The following is a 24,390-nucleotide window of genomic DNA, read 5'->3' as shown; positions in this document are numbered from 1 at the left end:
GGGTTCCATATTACCCTGTTGTACTTTATATCTGTATATGCGTACATATATTTCTACATGTGTACTGATATGTATTTCCGTATCTGTGTATGCACATGCGTACATGTGTGGTCGACTTGCGGCGATAGTGGCAGCATATGGCTACGCCGTGTGCTGTAGAACCGGCGTGCATTGAGGTGTTGGCGTTCCATGCTCTGCTGGCTATTGGGTGTGCAGTGTTTGGGCGGTGCCTTTGTTGGAGTCACACATACGTCCGTACGGTACACATTACGGGCGGACATGTTTGTGTGGCGTCCATTTTACTGTGTGTGCAGGTCAGGAGGTGTCAGTCCATGGGGCCTACACTGTCAAAGTATGTGCTATGCGTTCCCTCTTTGCCAGGGCGTAGGCATATTGGGTACGCCTCTGTCTACCTACTGGGGCTGGCTCAGTGTGTCCATGGCGCTGAACGCCTGTGCCTGTGCTTGCCCTGGCAGTTGTGGCGGGCTTGGTGGCCCTCCGGCATTATGTCCCTGCAGCAGCTGTTTCCGCAGAATCATATTGTGTAGCATACAACATACTATGAATATGTGGGCACTTGTGCCTGGAGAGTACTGCAAGGCTCCACCGGATGTATCCAAGCACCGGAACCGTGATTTCAACATCCCGAACACACGCTCTATGATTATTCTCGTTTGTGCGTGTGCCTCATTATGGCGTTCTTGCATGTGTGTGTGTGCATTTCTGATGGGTGTCATCAACCACGGCTCCAGTGCGTAGCCAGCATCCCCACAAGGTGACCTTGTGTGATGTCCCCACTGGCGAATACCTGATACAGCTGTGAGGCATGCCAGATATGGGAGTCGTGGTAGCTTCCAGGGCTGCCAGCACACACATCCATGATAATGCCCTGTGCACATGACCTGGCAATTGATGGAGGGGTATCCCGTGCGGTTTATGTAGCGTCTACCCTGCTCCCCAGGTGGTGACTTGATTTCTATGTGCGCACAGTCTATCGCACCCAGGACCTCCGGGTATTGTGCCACACGGTGGAAGTGGCGCATATTGCTAGCCAACTCCTCCTGAGATGTGGGGAACTTTATGTGCTCATGGGCATGTGGTAACATGGCATCCAGGAACTGGTGTAGTACCCTGGATGCTGATGCCTGTGAGATGCCCATTATGTCCGCGGTGGGCCTTTGAAAGGTACCTGTAGCCAGTATTCGCAAGCTCACACATACCTTTGTGTCCACTGGGATGGGCTCCCCTCTGTTGTCTCTTGTTCTCAGGCGCGGCCGGCACAGCTCCACTATTTGCTGTAACGTGTCCCTGTCCACCCTGTAGTGCTCTACTATCTCCAGGTCTCGCAGCCCCTGGTAGGTCACCCTTGGTCTGAACACTCTCCTTCTCCTGTGAGGCCTACGGTAGTTGTCGGCACCACCCTCCGCAACTCCGTCTGTCTCTGCCACATACCTATGCATCACGGCCATGGCGGCACCCAGCATATACATGTTAAAAGTTCCCCGTCTGTTTACACCCTACGGTGCGGCGTTTGGGAAATCGCTGTGTGTTGTGTGCATTCACATTTATTACTGTTGTGCTGTATACCCGGTGATGTCATTGGGTGTGTCTGTGCGGCCGTATCCATGGATTATTTCCGTGGTTTTACGGTTGCAACTGCAACGGTACTGCCTGTAGTGTTACATTACAGTTGCCTGCATTGCCTTCGCCTTGCATCTTACATTACTGCATCCTGCAGGCACATGGCATATGATGCATTTTATCTGCAGCCGCAGTTATGCTACCTCTGTACTTGGCTGTGCTATTTCGGTTCTTTGCTCTTTGCATTTCTACTACATCCCCTACTATCTTTGCACTCATATGCCTCCTTTCCCGTTATGCAGGAGTCTGCATGGAGAGTTATCAACTGCCGGCGCTTGCCCTTCCTGCATTGATTGGTGTTAATTGCTCATTACGGATCCATTTACACTGCTTCCGCATTTCCTCGTATTCTCCGCATTACCTTCCTATATCCGTGGTTGTTGATGGTGAGGCCGTCACATGACTGGTTTAGGGAACGTAGTCATACTCGTGCACATGCATTTGTACGCGCATTATGTACTCTCAGCACATCTATTTCCTAACACGCCAGTCCTGATGCTGTGATGTGCATTGTACAGCCCAGATTTGCTGACATCCAATATCCTTCCTCCTACAGTGGCACACCCCTCTGTGGTTGACATGTATCTCGTAGGCCACTCCTCGGTGTAGTACCGCTCACGCTTGCTCCATCCTTACGCCGGCGCCGTTTTGCGATTCACTATTATCTGCCTCATTTGCATGGAATTGACTACTAATACATGGTTACGGCGGACACCGCCACCACTCCTTGACAACCATTGCGCTGGGGTTGCAGCTTTACATACATACTATGGTGTGTGGTGGCTGTGCAGCTGATTTGTGTTCTACTGCTCTTTTAGGACATTGTCATATTATTTCATTGCTTTGCAACTTCTGTGCACATATCCCGGGTCTGCTGTTCTTTCTACGACGTGCCATTTATGTCATTTTTACATTTTGTGCATATTTTCTTTGGACATTCTCGGTGCCTTTCCACATTGGCATATTGCACCTATATGATACCTGACTTTGACAGCCTTCCGTTACTCCTCCGGTATGTTTGGGTAAATGTAAACCGTTTTTTTTGGTTTACATTGCCGTGCCCTTACGCTACGCCTGCGCCACTTCGTGGATCGCTATTTGCCCTCATTTGCATGGTGCAATACCGCACACAGTGTGTTTTGCATACCTACGCCGGGGGGCGGAGACGGTCCGGCACACGCCGGTAGTGCACGTGGGATTCATTCATACCTGAATCGCTAAGCAGCCATATTTGGCGTTATAACGCCGACGCTATGCTGGCGCCTGGCGCAAGGTTCATGAATCCCATGGAATGTCTAAAACTAGGGAACTTTCTGCATTGTCTTGCAAGTATTTTACTGTTTTATGACATCCAGCAAGTACCAAGATTTGAGGACAAGCCCTTGTGTATTTATCTTCACAGGTAGATGCTAAATCCTACCAGCCTCATCAATGGCTGTTTTTAACCTGGGATACAGTCAGATGACAAGAAATAATGTCATTCTGCAAGCTATCACAGCAGTAATATTTGAGAGACTAATGTGGAAAGTCTCTGAGAGACAGATGGCATTCTGCATTTTGAATCTGACCTGACAATGTCAAGATCCACTCACCATGTCTGCCTTGCTTGCTCTGAAGTAAGTGTACTAGGTTACAATACAATTCTTTTAGATATAGTCAGGAATATAGCAAAGCTTAGCTTAGATATGTTTCTTTATTTATTTGAGACTGTCCTGCAATGTTTTAAATATTTCCTTTGATTTTGAACTCTGATATTACTGTGCATATATATTTAGTATTGTCTTGCTCTTTTACTATTTATTATTAAATATATGTAAACCCTTAATTGTGACTGGTCTGTCTAGACATATTTAAACTCAGAGAGTGCCTGCATATTTATTTGGTGACACTGTGTAGGCCACTCCTAATAACTCTGCTCTTGGTCAAACTACCATTTGCATTGATAGCAACATTACACAGTAAGATTGGATACCCTTTGTTAATGGCCTTAAAGTAGCTGATAAGGAGTGACTGATGGCAGGGGAAACTACCTTACAGTCTGGGCAGAAGGGGGCATATCTAGCAAACCTGTGCCAGCCTTCCCCATGTGTGTGTGTGTGTGTGTGTGTGTGTGTGTGTGTGTGTGTGTGTGTGTGTGTGTGTGTGTGTGAAACCTCAAACAGAGTGTGTGTCAGATACTTGGGAAGGGACACAAAGCACTGGTTGGACAGAAAGGGTGCTGGAGGTCTTGACTTTGTCACTCAGCTGAGATCTCAACTCTATAGCTGTGGCAGTGGGGAGTCTTGTTGGGGATCTGTAGAAAGTGGGAAAATCAGCACAGAACTGACTGTGGTCTCTGTGTGCTCTTAAGGGAAATTACACTTGATGGAGAGAGCTGCATCTGGAAATACTGTGTGTGTGCTTGTCATTCTCCCAATGTACACCCCCCACTGGTGCTATTGGTGAGGTGGTGAGGACTGAGGCTCCTTGATTACTGGGCCAGTGGTGGGGCATCATGGGATATATCAAAAAAAAAAAAAAGAGAGAGAGAGAGAGAAAGGCTCAGTTGTCACATGGAGGCAAAACAAACAAATCATGATACATTTATTACAACGGAGCTACATGGTTGCTAGTTGTACTGCTTTGTTCCCACTTCCCAGAGCTATTATTTTAAGACACATATCTGTACACATAACTTGTAAAGATCTTGCAATATCTATAAAAATGCTGCACTCTGTGAAGCATAATATTCATTTACGTCCACAATGATGCCTTTAATTAAAACTGGCCTGTCACTGTGGATTGAGCCCAATATAAACTGCATGCACTATTATAATACCAAATCAATTCTTGGCATGGACTTCTTCAATATTCAGTTTTTATAAACCATGTCCTGATCAGTTAAATTATAACACAGAAAAATAAACGTCAAAATTTGGCTATAAAAAAAGCTCACTGTGCCCCTTCTGCTATAGGGAAGATGTAGATATTCTCCACATCTTTTGGAGCTGTGTGAAAATCTCTAAGCTCTGGTGTTCTTTACGAATGCAACTAGAGAAAGTTGGTTATGCAAAAACCACCCTCTCTTGAGAAACAATGATTCTGCATATAATTCCTTGTTCAGTCAATGGAATGTGCAAGCATATCTTAGTTACAGCATGTGCATTACTTAAATTCTATATTTCCAAAAACTGGGTTAATAATAAAAACATCTCATGGAACAACTTTAAAGACATGGCAGTTAAATATATCTCCTCCCACAAGCTAGCCACTAAAAGTATTAAAAAAATAATTTTGTTAAGTGTACAGAATACATAAAGTTAAATGACAAGCAGGTGGTTGTTATATAAATAAAATCTCTGTTACTGAACACAAATAGTTGTACCACTTTCATATAAAACACATTTCTGAGATATCAACATAAGGATGGCTTCCAACATTGTACATACTGTAAATATGTAACTAGCTTTTGTTAGCTTATACATTTTCTTTCTCTTTTTGTTTTATATTTTCTTTTTTTTTTCTTACATTCTGGCCAATTAAAGGTACCCTGCATATACAAACCCAACATTCAACGTCTTACCATAACTCTGCTCTACTGTAACCCTTAGATATGTTGAAATCATGTCAACTATTAGTCTCAATGTTTTTCTTGCAAATGTTTAAATGTTTTCTTTTGAAAGTTTGGTTACCTTTACTCTTCTATGTAATACGTGCTGCATTGTCTGTAATTATTATGTACTCTTATTTTGTATTTGTGGAAAATACAATGAAAAGGAATTTTTCAAAAAAAAAAAAAAACATGAAAGTTATTTACAAGGCTCTGTGACTGTAACTCAAGTGGTATTCTTTCATACTGTAAATTGAATGTCACCTTGTTGTTTCAAATTCTTCCTCTTTCTCCTGTAGTTTATGGTCTATATCAGTTTTCAGTTGTGTTAGCTCTATCTGCAGACGAGTTACTTTGCTTTCTTCAGCCTGTGTATTAGAAATAAAGGTAGCATGAAACAAACTGACAGTAGCATCATTAAAATAAATGACAATAAATTCTATATGAAACAAAGATGCATACTTGGTTTAAAAATACATAAAACAATGCAATATTAAGTCAGCTGGTTGGGTATTCACATATGCATGGCCATGCTCTTGCTCTTAACAGCAGATATGAATGCCAATGCCTAAACACACTAAATGCAGCTAGGCACAAGTTTTCAAGACATGAAGCAAATTCAGATGTAAGCACTGGAAACACAACTCCACCCAAGATAGTATATTTTTCTCATTACAAAGTGCTTCTCTTTCCATCTGAGCCATTTCAGAAAGGCCACATCCAAATGAAACAAAAGTATTGCTCTATTTTCTTTCTTAAGTGGGTTCCACAATTTTTTGACTCATAAATGTGTTTTTAGTGAAATCTTGCACTATTTCTTCTGTTGTTTGCTGTATTATCTATATCATCAAGTTGAGTGTGAGGAGTATCTACATATCAGACTTTTAATACCTTAAGAAAACAAAATAATTATCCAGATCACTGATTTTAGCTACAGGGTCTTGAAAACATTTTCACGCTATGAACTGATGGCAGTCAGTCTTTTTATGCAGATGTATGAGTCAGAGTCGCCCATCTTCACCCAATAGTTAAAATAATGCTTTGAATTAGACTTCTAAGTTAGAATAAAAGTACTAAATAAACTATTCTTTCAAGCATAACTTTTAAATGTAAATACATTCAGCTTGTAAGAAATGATTTCCAACAAATATGTTAGAATATAATTGAAAAGACAAAATGACATTCTTGTCAGAGACAATTAAAAAAGGAGAAAAAAAATCATACTTCTTGCACCAGTAAGGCAAGGCAGATACTCTTCCACAGCAAATATTCTCATCACAGTCTACCCTGTAGACTCCTGAAAACTACAACAGTAATGCAAAACCTTGACTCAAAAATAAATCCAAAGCAGCATGACAATCTGGCAGCCCCCCCTCAACTTCAGTCCATTTTGAAATATAAAAAGGTAGAAAACAAGTTCAAGAGATGGTAAAACACTTTTTTTACGTTTTTAGGTGTAATTATAGAAGACCAAATGAATCGGCAATAGGCAGTGCTGAATGTAAAGTTCCTGACATTTTCTTTTAGCATTCTGTCTTTAAATCTCTTTGGGTACACATGCAATGAAGGCAAAGGTGTGATGCAATGCATGAACATGAGTTAACTGGGGAGATGACCAAAAATTACAGTTGTGTACACTTACCATAAATGTAGATGTTTGAGTGTATTCATTGTTGTAGTCATCACATTTGGGTTATCTGCCTGCAGGTAGCCCTCAGCCGGCCTGAATTCCAGAGTCTTGGGATTTCTGTGTCAGATGTTGTCGCTTCTTCCATGACGTCAGGTCGACAGGGGTATAAAATATGCGGCCAACACCATTACATCAGTTTTTTCTTGCCCCACATGTCAGGTGCCCCCAAAATATGAAGCAATTATATGGTGTGGAACACCCCCAGCAAAAAGCAAATACACATAGTATAAGATATGCCAAACCAAAAAGGATAGTTGAAAGCAAAGACAATCAGGGGCTGGAGGGAGGGTAACCAGGACTGCAACAGTAAATACACTCAAACATCTATATTTATGGTAAGTGTACACAACTATACTATGTTCTTCATGTTTCACTGTTGCAGTCATCACATTTGGGTTGAAAAACTAAGGAAGGGTGGAGGTGAATTAAGAAGCATTAGGCCTGGCAATCAGGCCCTGTAAGACTGCTGTGGCAAATCCAGCTTTGGATTTAGAAAAGATAGGCAAGTGGTAATGCTTGGTGAAAGTGTGTACTGAGCTCCAGGTTGCAGCTTCCAGGATGTCCCTGGTAGGGACTCCTCTGAGAAATGCAGTAGAGGTAGATGCAGCCCTGGTGGAGTCTGTTCTTATCCCCTGTAGGGGTAGGTTTTCCATGGTGCTTGTAGCAGAAATGGATGCAGTGTGTTATCCATTTAGATATGGTTTGCTTTAAAATGGCCTTCCCCTCTGCCCCTGCAGCAAAGCTGACTAGCAGCTGGTCAGATTTTCTGAGAGGATTAGTCCTGTCCAAATAGAATCTAAGCTGTCTGTGTACGTCTAGAGAATGCAGTATCCTTTTGCCTTTATTTTGAGGATTAGGGAAAAAAGTAGGTAAATGAATGGACTGGTTTAAAGCCACACTAGACACCTTGGGGATAAAAGATGGGTTAGTCCTGAGGGAAACCCTGTCTGCATGGAAGATAATGAAGGGTTCCACTGCCATAAGGGCCTGCAGTTCAGACACTCTTCTTGCTGAAGTGATGGCTAGAAGTAAAGCTGTTTTCCATGAGAGGAATTTCAACTCTGCTGTAGCAGCCGGTTCAAAGGAGGAAAGTGTAAGTTTTTACAGTACAAGGTTCAGGTCCCAGGCTGGAGTGGGAGCTTTCCTGGGGGGTCTTAAATTTTTGGCCCCTCTAAGGAACTGTTTTACCAGAGGATGAGAGAAGAGGGGTGGCTCAGTATTATAATGAGTTGAGATGGCAGAGGCATGAATCTTAATTGAAGAGAAGGATAGGCCCTTGTGGAGCATTTCTGTTAAGTAATCTAGTATATGAGGTAAGCTGGGCATAGTTGTGGCCATCCCTTGAAACTGGCTCCAGGAACAGAATCTTTTCCACTTTTCTGAATAGGATTTTCTAGTAGTAGGCCTCCTTGCCTCAAGAATGACATCCAGCACCTGCTTACTGAGGGTCGCTAGAGGTGAGTTCAGGGGATTAGCCAGGCTGCAAGGTTTAGGGTCTGAAGCTGAGGGTGCAGAATTTGACCCCCCTGCTGGGACAGCAGGGAAGGGGTCTGAGGCAGATTCCATGGTTGTAGCACTGTCAGACTGTGCAAAAGAGGATACCAGTGCTGGCGTGGCCAGTCTGGTGTAATCAGGATTGTCCTTGGCTTGTCCTGTCTGATCTTTATAAAAAATAGCCCAGTAGCACAAACACAAGAGCGGACAACTGACCGTAAATTCCACTGTTTATTGAATGAAAGAATGGTAAGCGCTTTCGGCTGTGTTACTCCAGCCTTCATCAGGTCTGATGAAGGCTGGAGTAACACAGCCGAAAGCGCTTACCATTCTTTCGTTCAATAAACAGTGGAATTTACGGTCAGTTGTCCACTCTTGTGTTTGTGCTACTGGGCTATTTTTTATACAGTTTGTTGGTTCTTGTTCATGATTAAGTCTGTCTGATCTTTAGTAGAACCTTCGAGAGGAGAGGCAGAGGGGGAAAGGCATAGACTGAGAGGCTTTCCCAGGAAAAGGACAGGGCATCCACCTTCCAAGCTTGGCTGTGGGGAGTTCTGGTGCAGTATTTGTTCAGTTGATAGTTCTGAGGGGAAGCAAACAGGTCCACCTCTGGTGTCCCCCATCTGTTCCCCAAAAGTTTGAATATTTTGGGTTCCAGCTTCCATTCGTGTGGGTCCATGAGATTTTTGCTTAAGCTGTCTGCCAGTGAATTTAGTTTGCCTGGCAGGAATTGAGCTTGCAGGTGCACTTGGTTGCTCAAGGCTATGTTCCACAGAGCCATGGCTAGTCTGCAGATTGGGTACGAATGTGTTCCCCCCCTGCTTGTTTATGTGTTGGCTGTCTTTACCAATGGTTTTCCTGGAAGAATAAGGTATTTGAAGGCTGTCAGAGCATTCTGTACAGCTAATATTTCTTTTTGATTGATATGCAGGTGCATCTGCTTTGGGTTTCATTTGCCCTGAATGCACTGCCCTGCCATGTGAGCCCCCCCCCCATGCATAGTCTGATGCGTCTGTTGTTAGTTTTTGGGCAGCAGGGGGTAGAGTGAAAGGGAGTCCCTTGCTGTGGTTGCAGGCCTCTGCCCATCAAAGGAACTCTGCCCTTAGACACAGAATGATAGGAATTATTGTTTCCAGGTCCTGAGAATGTTGACACCATAGACTTTTTAGATACCATTGAAGTTTCCTCATATGCAGTCTTGCATATGGAATTAACCAAATGCAAGAGGCCATGAACCGCAGAGCTTGCAATATTTTCCTTGCAGATAGCTGGGTTTTGGTGGCCAGTAGGTTGAAGTAAGTTGTCAAATAAATTTGTTTCTCTGGAGTAAGGAATGCCATCTGGGAAGTTGTGTTCAAGCATGCTCCCAGGAATACAATCCATTGGTAGGGTACTAGGTGTGATTTATTTTCATTGATGGTGTACCCCAGTGAAGTTAGAAGTCTCTTTACAAATGCCAGGTGCTGTAGTAGCAAGTCCTGACTTTCCACCTGAATCAGGCAATCATCCAAGTATGGGTAAATCTGAATACTTCTCTGCCTGCAAAAAGCAATGGCTGGAGCTAGACACTTTGTGAATACCCTGGGTGCAGTAGGTAAGCCAAAGGGAAGTGCATAGAGCCTGCCCTGAAGCTAAGATATTTCCTGCAAGATTCCCTTATGGAGATGTGCAGATAAGCTTCTTTTAAGTCTAGGGTTGCCAGCCAGTTATCCTTGGCTAGCATAGGAAGCAGCTGTTGGAGAGTTAACATTTTGAATTTTGGAACCACCAGAAAGGTGTTGAGAATAGATAAATCCAGGATAGGACGCCAGAAGTTTTCTTTTCTGGGAACCAGGAACAGTCTTGAATAAAAGTCTTGTCCCCTTTGTTCTGCTGGGACAGGTTGAATAGCCTTGATGCTGAGGAGAGAAAGTACTTGCTTTTGGGCCTCCACCCACTGGTTTAGGGGGAGGTCTGGCCATCCACTTAGGGCTGGGAATGAGTGGAAGTGGAATCTGTATCCTAGGAAAACAATGTTTAAAACCCATTTGTCTTGGGTAATGTATTCTCAGTTTTTTTGCATCCAGGGCGAGTTCGCCTCCTAAAGGTGCAAGTACTTGAGCAATGCTTGGGGGAGTTAAGGATAAGTCATTTTGCAAGTTTACCATAGGGGGTGGCTTACTACTCCCTGTTTTGGACGTGGGAGCACCCCACTGCTTAGATCTGTACATAACCTGAGACTGAAGTCTTGGGGGTCTGCTGCCACTGGGTTTGGACTCAGAAGGCCTGGAAGGGACTGGAAAGGACCAGTTTTTTGAAGGCCAATGCCTACTGAATGTAGGTGGCTGTACTTGTAAGAAATATTTAACAGTTTGCATAGATTTAGCTTTCTCCTCCATCCTTTTGAGAACTTATTCTGCTTTATTGCCATATAGGCTCTCTTGGTTTAAGGGTACATCCAGTAATTTTGCTTTGACATGATCTGGCAACTTTTGTTCCTTAAGCCAAGCATGCATTCTAAGAACAGACACAGTGACAGCAGACCCACAAGATGCTTCTAAAGCATCAAAACCACACTGCAAAGTATGTTTACCAACTTGGTCAGCAGAATGCATTAACTCTTGTAAATCTTTGTGTTCTGCACAGTCAGGAATCAACACAATTTTCTGTTTAATTAGCCCCATAATATGCTGCAGATACTTTAACATATGAAACTGGCAATTTAAAGCCCTAATGGCCAGAGTAGCAGAGGTGTATACCTTCTTACCCCATCTGTCTAAAGCCCTAGAATCCCTGTCAGAAGGGGTAGGATTCTTGGCAGTAAGTAGCCTTAATGCCTTTTGGTCCTTGGAAAATGGTCTCTGGATCTGCAGTAGGATTCTTGAAAAGGAATTTGTGAGAGTCAGGTACTCTGTAGTACCTGTCATGTTTCCTGGGAGCTGGAGGCAAAGTATCCAGGGTAAGGCTGGATTCCAAGAAGACATCATCTACAATCTCCAGAACAGGAGGGATAGCTAGAGGCCTGTGCTGAGGCAGGTTTAAAAATTCCCGAGTCTCTTTTTGGACTGAGAGTAGTCCTGGCTTTCCCAGTGGAACTGTTCCTTAAAAAGGTATGTAGGATTTCACCAAAAGAAAAACCTTCTGGAGGGGAAGCAGAGGGAATGGAATCCTCTGCATCAGAATCCTCATAGGTAGATAAGGGTATGTCCTGGTAGTCAGAAGGAACAGAAATATCAGATTCCTGATCAGAAGAATCAGAAAGAAAATCAGTTCTAGGTCTCTTTGAGGGGGAAGGCTGGCTTCCCCTAATTAAGGTAATAAGGTCTTCAGCCATTCTAATCATTTGTTTTTGAGGCCTGTGGGCCTGAGAATGCACTTTGGTCATCGGTTTCCTAGGAGTAGTGTGGACTTTAGGCCTGAGAAATTCAGTATTTTTGGCTTGAAACGAAGTAGTCAGTTTAATATGGAAATTGGGAGGCCTGAATACACTCTCAGAAGCCGGTGCTGCACAGTGGCTCCGGACCCATCTGAGGTAGAAACATCCGCAGGTTCCACAGTCGAAGAAGCATCTCACGGCATACCAGACTCTGAATGGGTCTCAGTAGAGGCCTGCGAATCTGTAGAAGCGGGTATCAGGGGCTGCGAAAGCGCCTCACTGGGTACCAGCAGACTAGCAACTATCTTAACGGTAGCGTCGTCGGCAGTTTTGGACCTATGAAGTCTGTCTCTGTCTTTATTCTTACGTTTTTTCAGAAGATCGGTAGTCAGATGGCTTACCAATGCCATTTCGGAGTACGGAGATCGACAGCGAAAGTACTTAGCTACAAAAATTGCCCGATGACGGATAGTTCGGGTTTTGAACAAGGCATAAAACTGACAGTGAGGGACGTCGTGGTCTGGGCCTAAACAGGTGATGCAGTAAGAATGAAAATCTCTATGAGGTATTTGCTTTCCACAGGCAAGACAATTATTAATTTTTTCTGACATCGGTTAGAGCAAGAAAAAAGGATCCCCAGCAGGGTACTTTTCTTTTAGAAGTCTTCAGGTCTGAAACTCGAAAATGAAAATTTCAGGAGTCTGCTGACCGGCACTTGCGAACTGCTTCTGCTTTGGGCACCGCACGGCAAGAAGGACTGATGTAATGGCTTCGGCTGCATGTTTTATACCACTGTCAACCTGACGTCATGGAAGAAACGACAGCATCTGATGCAGAAATCCCAAGACTCTAGTATTCAGGCCGGCTGAGGGCTACCTGCAGGCAGATAACCCAAATGTGATGATTGCAACAGTGAAACATGAAGAACATCTACTGTTGTACAGACCTTTTATTCAGGTGTATTAACATAGATTAAATCTGATGAACAGAAATACAGATATAAAATAGGTTTATAACAATGTTGCACTGACATTTGATATTTCTAATTTGCACACAGGTATATGCACACAGGTACTTATTGTTATTTGCAAAATGACTGACAAATTGAAATGCAGGATAATCTTTATTGACGATACATACTACTGAAACTACATTCTTTCTTGCAGCCATACAAACTGCTCCCTAGAATAGCATATGAACTCCACCCTAGAATAGCATACAAACTGTATCCTAGTATAGCATATGAACTGTACCCTAGATGATGCATGCTACTTGCAGAATTTACTATGATTAATCCCGTGTCATTTAAGTAGCCTGTGACTAACTGATGTGAAAACATCTAAACCCACAAAGGATCACACTAACAAGTAGCAACACTGAAAGCAACACCAAACACTCCTGCACCCAGTGATGTGGGAGCTCTATTCCTGCTCCCCACATCTGTATTTATACTAATTCCAAGGTTACAGAAACATGAAGAGAAAAGAAAAAATAAAACTCTCTTTTCCCTCTTCTCTGAATCACAAAAGACCAAACTGAAAGAATAGCAGGTGTGAGAAAACCTACTAACAGAACATGCTATTTCTCTCCTTTGGTGTTGTGTGACATAATAAAATGGTTCACAATTAACTGTTCTGACTCCCAACTTATAAAGCAGAAACTCCATTAAGGAAGTGTAAAATCTTTCATTATGAGGTACGATCACTGTCATCCTGGAATTGTGGCATGTTGCACTTATTCCCTGCCTAGATGTACAGAACTCAAACAAAACACTAACATACACCATTTTTAACTTTTAAGTATATAACAAGCTATTTATAAATATTTTCCATACAGACTGGAAACAGAGTATTCAGCTTCTTAAAATAGAGAGAGAGAGAGAGAGAGAGAGACATGGTAAAAGGCTAAATGCACAAGAAACAATTATATTTATTAATTGTAAATTATCCTGTGTGCTGTTTTTTTCAGCTGCATCAGTTTTTAGTTATTTATTTACTTTTGTCTTATTATGTGTTGTTAACCATTCCTTATTTCAAGACACAATTAAGTACTAGTAATGGAAGTATACAGTACAAATTTAATATTTCAGGTCTCACGTATCCTTTTGTCATATTATCTTATGCTGTTTTAAGTTTTAACCAATCAACTGTAACACAGCACTTAAATGTATATTTTATTTAATTCATTATATTGTCCATAAATCCCCTGTCATTTCCCTATACCTTTGTAAGTTCTTATTGCAACAGTCTGTATATCCAGGTTTCAGATGTTTTCTTATGTAGATAATATCATATTATTGCTGCATTATATGAATTTAGAATATGAGGATGTGTCTGCTCTTTCACGTCCGCTCGTAAGTCGAACTATTTATACAAAAGAGGAAAACCTTTTTAAGACACACCCCTTACTAACTATGGCAGCTTGTTATTGAGCTAGAAAACAGGTTAAAACACACAGTATTCAAATATCTTATGTCCTTAAAAAGGCAATCAAGAGAAAATCAAAACTGACAGGGATTTTAGCAAAATAGACACTGGCTAACTCCACACATTTGCATCTGCTCGTGAGGTGAACTATTTACACAAAAGCAGAAAACCTATCCAGTGACATATAAGGATTAATCATGACCTGGAAAAGTTTGTCAACAATCTCAACATGATGAACAGTGTTGAAGGCCTTATCAAGGCCAGGTATGCAGCTGGACTCCATGACCGTTATCCGCTGTGTCAGTAACCCTTTTAAACAACTCATCTGGGTTGAGTAGGCTTGATCTGTCTTTTACAAAGGCAAACTGGTGTGCTTCCATGGATAGAGGTACGGCTGCTGAATCCTACACAAATGCACTTTATAAGCACTTACATGAGTGGTGCATGGATCGTGCTATCCCTAACAGAACCAAGATGCTATCCTCCAAATAAAGGAAGGCAATCTGGGTGTCTTCTGCCATAAACAAATTCTAAAACAGAAGAAAGAAACTGTTGCAAAAAAGAGTAAAATCCCACGATTGGAGGAACTCCCTGGTCAGCCTCAGTAAGAAGCTGAGATCCCTCATAAAATCCTCCAAAGCTAGTTATGAAAGCAAAATTGCTACTGATTCTAAAGACAACCACAAAGCATTCTATAGCTATGTCAAAAATCTCAATGGCAACACTCAGATCTGCTCAGAGTTACAGCACAATGACACTAAACATACAGAACCAACTGATATTGCCAACATCCTAGCAGATAGGTTCAGTGCTAACTTTACCCCCCTCTCACCCCCTAAAGGGCCCATCTTTATACCGGAAGAATGCAAAGTTCCTGTAATCACGGCTGCACAGGTAAAAACTTCACTCTCCAAAGCCAAGAACACAGCATCCATGGGACCTGACAACATCCCAGGCTGCCTTCTACATGAACTACAGAATGAACTGGCACCCCAACTAAGTACCATGTTCAATCATAGCCTCACCTCAGGCTTTGTGCCCATTGAATGATGCACCACGACAGTTATCCCACTCCACAAAGGAAGGGCCACAACAGACTCTGGGAACTACCACCCCATTAGCCTGACGAGCCTCGTCTGCAAGGCCATGGAACGTATCATCATGGAACTCATAAACAAAGACATTGGAGATTTCCAAACCCTGGACCCCACACAGTTTGGGTTTGTAAAAGGCAGATCATGCCTCCTAAACCTGATAGACTTCTTTGAAGTAGTCACCAAAGCCATAGATGAGGGTAAGGTGGTTCACACAGCCTATCTAGATCTCGCCAAGGCGTTCGACACCATCCCCCCTCTGGAATTATAGATAAACTCACTAAACTAAGTATAAATCCCTATGTCACAAGATGCGTTGCCAACTGGCTTACTGAAAGAACTCACACTGTGAAAGTAGCAGACTCCAAATCAGACTTCAGACAAGTGACAAGTGGAGTACCACAGGGTTCAGTCCTGGGTCCTCTCCTGTTTGGTATCTACTTCTCTGAAGTACAGGCTAACACAGAAGGTCTTTGGCTAACTAAATTCGCAGATGACTGCAAACTAGGAGCCATAATTGAAACTCCTAATGATGTGGACATCCTACAAAAGGGCCTCACTGAGACAGATACCTGGTGTCAAAGACATGGTCTCAAGCTCAATGCCAAAAAGTGCATTGTCATCCCCTTTGGTAAAAATTCTGTACCCATGAACTACCACATAGGTGGTCGTCTACTTAACACCGAAAGTGTGATATGAGACCTTGGGACACAGGTGGACAGTAGTCTCTCCTTTGATAATCACATCGACAAAGTGGTCAGGAAATCCTTCTACGTGGCACACCTCATCACAAAAGGTTTCTCATCCAGAAAAAAAGAGGTCATTGTTCCCCTCTACTCATCACTCATTAGACCCATTATAGAGTACAACACCCCTTTTGGTATGTACCTCACAAGACATCTACAACAACTGGAAAGACCGCAAAAATACCTCACAAAGAGGATTACTGGCCTCAAACAGATGCCTTACTCGGACCGTCTCAAAAAACTCCAGCTTTACTCCGTCGCATATCGCCTACTCAGAGGCGATCTCTGCCTAACATACAAAGCTATGTCAAACCCAGAGCTGTTGGACATCCTCCACTTAAAGAAATCCCAATCCCTCCGAGCTACACGCTCTAGGGACCTAAACCTTGTCACCACAATAAACAGAACATGCTGGAGGGATAGATTCCTGTCCCAGAGACTTCCCATACTCTGGAACAGACTACCTATCTATGTCAAACAGAGCTCTTCATTAGCACTCTTCAAGAAAAATCTTGATGATTGGATGGGTAATAGGAAATTCACCCCTGGAATCACTTCTGTGGTTCTGCTTGACAGGGGCACAGGAAAATAATTTTCTTGGGTGGCGAAAGCCAGGGTACATTTTTGGCTAGGCTTGTATAGGCCCTAGGGCCAATAGCCTAGTACCTACCTATGAACCTGTGAACCTATATAGTCACCCACATCTTTGTTTTGTTATGTCAGCTATACTTTGCTCGATAGCCTTGCAAAAAATACTAGTGACGCTAATAGCTCCATAATTCCTAGGGTCAGCAGATGGATCATCTTTATGCAGTGACACCATAATAACTGTTTTTCACACTACAGGGAGGAGAGGAATGGTAAAACATAAGCTTGCTTGCCTGTCTGTGGGTTGAGAGGAAAGATGCATTCTCATGAGGACACTCCTGGCAGAATCCCCAACATGTGGAGGTTCTCGTCTACAAAGTGGGCAAGGTCAGTCTGTCATGCCTTGCAAAGACTGGCTTGCACTGCAAAGGACTAGATCAAGGAGTAACATCGATAAACAACCAAGGAACCAAAAAAAAAAATTGAGAAAACAGCCAGCCAATGCAAATGCTAGACAAGAACAAGACCCAAATAATATAAATGTGTTTATTAATCCACTTAGAGTATCAAAAAGTTAAGTTCTTTCATCTGTTATAACATGCAAACCTTTTCAGAACTTTCATACTTTGATCAAATTAAGAAATAGTGAATTCAAAAAATCACGTGATTCTATCACCAATCAAATAAACCATCCAATTATAATATAATAAATATTTTTCTTTAAAAATTTGCCAATTAAAACCATTTCCAAACAAACAAAACAAACAGAATAAAACAAAACAAACTAACAGTAAAACATATAGTAATTAATATAATTAATACAATTGTAATCTGCATGTTATAATGGATGAAAGTGCTTAATTTTTTGCTATTCTTGTGTGTGGATTAAAGTAAAACTCCTTCTCCTATAGTTTAACTCAACTCTTAGGTTACGCTTCTCCCTGCAATATGGTTCCAGTACTGTGTAGGTTCCTAAAACCTTCTTGTACTTTATAAAACTTTCATTTCCTCGCTTTGGAATCGAAGGAAGGGAAAGACCACATTTTTTAAGCCTATCTTCTCACAAGTTGCAGAGGAATTTTTCTACACCTGCATGACACCACAGACACAGATAAATTTGTAGTCAGGTACTGCTGACAATATTACATGAGTAATTAGTCCTGCTGATGTCAGGAGCTCAGGCTGCTGTAAACAAGACACAGAGGTGTGAAACTGTTTTCCACTGTCTTTATTGCAGAGAGGAAGATAACTTGCACTGATTCACAGCTGCATCCAATGTAGCCATGCCTTTCATAGCAAAACAGAGCAATTAGATCAGTCAGTGGTTTAAAGACAGTTGTCACCTTAGAAAATTGACAAATTTACATAAGCAACATCACAGTACTGAAGTGTTAAACTTTAAACTTTAAATGTTTATTTATACTTATAAATATGTAAGTTATAAACTACATAAATATAAATTGTAAATATAAATTATACATTATTTATACTTATGTTATAAATTAGACACCTGCTACAACAAAACTGCAACATTTGCCAGATTCCCTCTACAGATCACATCACTGTACAGCCCTTAAGCAACTCAGATGGCTTGAACTCTGACAGATCCTACTCTACAATCAACTAAACCTGGCCCACAAAATTCTCTATAAACCACAGAAAATCTATTCCCTCCAAACCCTCCTACAGCCATAGTCAAGCATTAGGACCTTTTATTCCAGCAACAAACCCTTACTAAATGTAATCAAACCCAATAATACCACTGGAGACACTCCTTTCTCAAACAAAATAGCAAAGACCTGGAATACCTTACCACATAACATAACCTCCATTAGCAATCTACCTTAATTAAAAAATGCTAAAACCTCACTTAATGAACACATGGTTATGTTCATGCTTTACGTCAGGCTAATCCCTACTCTTTACTGCAGCTTTTCTCACCACTATATTTACTACTTCCTTCTCTACACCTCTGTATATACTTGTAACATCCTATGCTACTGTATCTTGGAATGCCTCTCATAATCTACTAACTTGCTTTATCCTTGAATGGCGACCTCAAATCATACACTGTGCTCTGTTTAAAGCATGAAAGTCTCTCATATATTGAATTTGTAGTTTCCTGAATGAATTACTTATTCAATGAATTTGTATATTCTCCAGCATTACTACGTGTGTAATGAGAGCACCAACACTGTAATCTGTGTCTTTAACTAGCATACATGTATATAGGTTTACTTCTATTTAGTGAAAGGACAAAATACAGACGACCACAATGCTGAGATGAAAATCACAAAACACGGAATCACGAATCAGGTAAGTATGCACAGGGCAAGTGAATACTTGCCCAAAACTACAGTAATTAACAACGCACCATCTAAAACCCACCTAGGTGGAGGTCTATACCTCCCGATGTGGGGGGCTTTGCCCCCCCACCCCCAACTATATATATATATATATATATATATATATATATATATATATATATATATATATGTATATATATACCAACTCCAGAATTACACTACAGTGGAGAAATGGCATAATTCCCCCCAATGGACAAGTATTCACTTGCCCTGTGCATACTTACCTAATTCGTGATTCCGTGTTTCCTGATTTTCGTCTCGGCACTGTGGTGAACGTTATTTTGGCCTTTCTGTAAATAGTAGACCCATATTTATATATATATATATATATATATATATATATATATATATATATATATATATATATTTATTTATTTATTTATAGCCTGAAAACTGTCTTCTTGTAATTTAATGTACACATATATTTAGTGTTATATATTAGGAATGTTTATTGTCATATGTAATGTTATACATAAGGAATGTTTAGTGTTGTATGTTATGTTATGTAATCTCTGTAATGCTATACATAAGGACTGTTTATTGTCATAAGTAATGTTATGCAATCTTTGTCCTTCATGTGGAGCTTTACTCTTTAAACCTCAGCTGAAAAAGGACTTGTTTCCATTCAGACTATCCCAGTAAACAAATGTAATATAAAATAAATTAAAAAAAATATATACTACTTCATATTTTAAGGTGGCTTGAATGCAGTATCAAAGATGTCTGTGACATTTACAGAAAAGTCAGAAAATATTTCTCTTGTAGTTCTTGTAAAGTATCATCACATTTACCAAAGTGTAGGGGGAGGGGCTTTCAATTCATCTTGCACTACAAAAAGATACTTTAGAAAAGGCCTGCAATTTAGCAACTGTTTTGGTTCCAGCTGTACAATTCCATAGTATACTATAAAACAAGCCATTAGACACACACAAATGAGAGCCATTCAAGAAATAAAAGAAGCAGTCCTGTTACAGGCAATATGTAAGATGACAGTGAGTGACACTAATCTCTTTATATGTTAATGGAATGGGAATATACCACTACTTCCTTATGTCTAGCCTGACTCATATAAACCAGGCTTGACATTGATTATGGGAAAGAGAAAGGCTTGAAGAAAAATAAGATCACACCGATATGTCAAGCCCCATTGACAGCCATTTTGCAGAAAAGATATTAAAATTCTACAAGAGGTGTTAAAATAGCTCAAAAACCGAGATAGAGTGAAAAAAATAAATTTTATTAGTTTTAATGTGGAATTTTCCTTTAATAAACACATTTATAACATTTAGGTCTCATTCTTGTCTAGCACTTGCAATGGCTGGCTGTTTTCTATATTTTTTGCACTGCAAAGGCCTACTGCATGCCATTCCCTTGAATGCAAATGAGAATTTGTGCAGAGTTAGTGCTGAAAAGAAAACCTCAATCCTCCTTGTAAACAAAGGATGTACACCCAGTATGCTCCCCACTCACATACTAGGAACAAGTAAGCTGTAGGACTGTCACATAGGGTGAGTGAAAGGTCAGCACAGCAGCAGCCATGGGATAAGCCGAATGGTCTGAGGAGCACTGAGGAGCAGAAACAAACAAAAAAAAAAACAACTCCTGCCCCTGAGTAATACTGGTAAAACATGCTCTCTCTAACATGAGACAGTATTAACATTACTAAAGGCATCAGTGAAAGTCAGCTGGCTCATCCTAGAGAATGGCTTAGCGTAAGTCTCACTACTCAATCTCCATGTCACAGATGGTTGGGTCATGGTCATGAGCATCTGTGGCATGCCAAAGAGTACTCATACTCAATTTTGGGGTGGGGGGCAGCACATGTCCTTAATTACAGGGCCTGATATTCTAGGTTGTTGTATGCCTGAGGGCTGGCAGTGTTTCATGTTAAGTAGCATATATAGAAAAAGTCCTAGTGAAGAAACAAAGATGACTGTACAGCAGGGCACTTAACAGGTCATCACTACTAGTCAGCTATACCTGGGTATACATCTTATCAGCAGAGGCTTCAGTCTAGGTGGGTAAGATAGAAACTCCTGTTCAGAGGCAGATGCAATTCCCCAGAACACAGCTGATGGTGAGAGCGATACAGGGCCGAAAAACGTATTATGGCATTCCAGATGGAAATCATCTGGCATTACGCAGCTTGCATCCCTATTTTCCTACGTGTATAGCTTACTATATTTGAGACAGATGTTTAAGGAATTTTTCACATGCTCTATTGCATCAGTTTTCTCATACTAAACATGTTTGTACCCTTTCATACAGTATGCATTGCATACAGTGCATACTTTGTCAAGAGCAATGCTGTTCTCACACTTAGATGTCTTGTAACTCCACAGAAAATCACATTATGTTCATTATTATCATTATTATAATTATGTTCACTATTGCAGTGTAAACATCTGCCACTAAAACATAACTGTATGATTAAAGCAAAATTAATACCATGTGCTATTACATGTGTATGTTTGGTATGTGCCTGTGACCCCACCACATGCATGCATGCATGTATAAAGGAAAAAGTAAGTATACTTGTGTGAGATATTACATTCAACAACAAATGGATGGGTGCATGTGAAAGTTCAAGCAGGAACAGCAGACGTTTAAATGGATCTGCATGCCTGCAGGGTAAAATGTTTCCGCAGAGTGAAAATGACAAAGGAGCTGTTCTTGCCTAGAGGTGCAGTTCAAAGTGAACAGGCAACCTGTGAGACAAGTATCTCTTTCCTTGGAAATGCACATATCTTCCATCTGATGTCAGTAAGAATACTGTTATGGCAAGTCTAAATGATTATGGAAATGACAGTAACCCTCACACTGACATCGTCAAAATCAGCAAAACCCACCTCATTGCAAAATGTACATTATAAGCAAACCTTGAGAATGTAATGGGTAACAATTTACATACCAATGTTGTTTGACTGTTCGCTCACTTTACTTTCTGTTTGGTAATATAACATTTTACAAACCCCAAGGCATTGTTAAAAGTTGTAACATCATTATATTTGGAAATAATCAACAAATCTACTCGACCTTACACTTAAGTGGACTGTCTGTGATGAAGCTTAAATATGTGCAACTTAAGGCAGCCAAACTGGTTTCCTGCTGTTAAATAACATAAAACTCCTCTGTATTTCCTTACCTCTAATGCTGCCTCAGTTTCTTCCAGAGCTGCCTGCATCTCATCCTTCTCCATGTCGAGCTTTTTCTTTGATTTCTGAAGTTCATGAACACTTCGACCACCTTCTCCAAGTTGGTCTGACAGGTCAATCACCTCTTCTGTATTATCAGACATAATGTAAAAGTAAGTGAAATCTTCAGCCAAGACATATGTGTGCTTTATATGAGCATTGAAAATAAAGTATATAATTAAGAAACATGGGATGTGTTATGAATAATTACTTCTTATATAATCATCAAGCAATTAAACAAACCTAAGACTTCATATAAATTGGCAGTTCACGACTTAAAAAAGCAATACTCCCAAGGTCATTAAAAAAATCCAAACCATCACACCACTGAACCATCTGTAGTCACAACTACATCTATATATATATATATATATATATATATATATATATATATATATATATATATATATATGGATGGATCTACTTTCAATGAACGAAAGTACGATCCATCAAATCCAACTTATCCTCTGACTATCCACTGAAACGTCATTTAAACAAAACAACGAACTGCCAAATTCCTTTCCAAGGGAAAGGAACCACTGGACCACCATGCAAACAAAACACAATGCAAAGACATGGACCCCACCAAACTGGGGGGGGGGGGTTCACCTCCCACACCCTACTACTTAAATATACCAACTCTGAGATTGCACTACACGGGGAGATGGCATAGTTCTGATTCAGTGGTTCCTTTCCTTCGGAAAGGAATTTGTCAGTTCATAGTTTCATTTAAATGAAGTCTCAGAAGATGAAGATAGATCAGGTAAGTTAGATGTGATGGTTCATACTTTCATTCATTGAAAGTAGATCCATACACACACACACACACACACACACACACACACACACACACACACACACACACACACACACACACACACACATATATATATATGGTTCTCTGCTCTTTGATAGAAATCAGTGGAAACAGGTTACTGAAAACTCATTTGACCCCACACAATCCCCTTAGTTATATATGCTAACTCCATGGTCACACAACCACGGGGATAAAAAAAACACCACAAACAGTGAATTAGTTCTGGCACATAAACCTAAACATCTGTAGATCTGGCTGTTTGATATGATGCTGACAACTGTCAATCCACGCTTTCTCTTCTAGACTCATGTCAGAAATTAATAACTACTTTGATCAGAAATGACAGTCATATACTTTCTACAGACTTCTACACTTTTCTATCAGTTCTAATTTAGTCATATTACTTTTCTGTCAATTGTGTTCAACCATTTGTGATTTAGTCAAATGGCATAGACCATATAAACACATAGAGAGAGATATAGATTAGATATAGAGTGAATGTATATATATATATATATATATATATATATATATATATATATACATATATATATTTTATATATATATGTATATATATATATATATATATATATATACACACACACACACACACACACACACACACACATATGTATATCAAATACATGCACAAACACATCCATCCATCCACAATCCCCCTTCCCATTTCCATTTTTGCACATGGCGCACTTCAACAGTGACACTTTACAGCCAAAGTTTACATGGTCCTGCCACAGTTGTTCTTCCATATCACAGACTCACACCTTTGACCAATTTAGAGTGTCCAATCTACCTAACACATGTTTTTGGAATGTGAGAGGAAACTGGACCACCCAAAGGAAATCCAAACAAACACAGTGAGGATATGCAGACTCTGCACAGAAGGCACTTCAGTCAAGAATCGAACAGGGGAACCTCTTGCTGTGAGGTGACAACTCTATATGCTGCACCACTGTACTGCACATATCTATATCTCTATATCTATATATGTATGCATGTATATATATATATATATATATATATATATATATATATATATATATATATATATATATAGATGTATTTATGTATGTATATATATATATATATATATATATATATATATATGCATGTGTGTGTGTGTGTGTGTGTGTGTGTGTGATGAGAGATCTTCTTCTCCTTTCGGCTTTTCCTGGTTACGGGTCACCACAGCGGATCACCTGTCCACTCATGATTGGCAGTGGAGTTTTACGGTGTCGAGTTGCTAGCCTGGCACCCAACCTTACACAGAAGGCACACACTCATGCCTAGGGCCAATTTAGAGTGTTCAATCCACCTACAGCATTTCTTTGGGATGTGGGAGAAAATCGGAGCACCTGGAGGAAACCCACGC

The 24,390-nt window shown here is 40.7% G+C and overlaps 1 protein-coding gene across 1 annotated transcript in view; it reads right to left on the bottom strand.

Moving 5' to 3' along the window:
- Positions 1-24,390, bottom strand: part of LOC122788697 (myosin-16-like) — a 949,629-nt gene that overhangs the window by 261,173 nt on the left and 664,066 nt on the right. The window contains exons 15-16 of the mRNA XM_044055593.1: positions 22,135-22,271; positions 5,495-5,598 (exon numbers count right to left, since the gene is read on the bottom strand). Of these exons, the coding sequence (XP_043911528.1) occupies positions 5,495-5,598; positions 22,135-22,271 (241 nt within the window). The remainder of the gene's footprint in view (positions 1-5,494; positions 5,599-22,134; positions 22,272-24,390) is intronic.

Source organism: Protopterus annectens, chromosome 14.part0 (genome assembly GCF_019279795.1).
Source record: "Protopterus annectens isolate FY-2018-M chromosome 14.part0, PAN1.0, whole genome shotgun sequence".
NCBI classification, from domain to species: Eukaryota; Metazoa; Chordata; order Ceratodontiformes; family Protopteridae; genus Protopterus; species Protopterus annectens.
The sequence above is the reverse complement of the archived record's forward strand: the minus strand, read 5'-3'. Positions and strand labels throughout refer to the sequence as shown.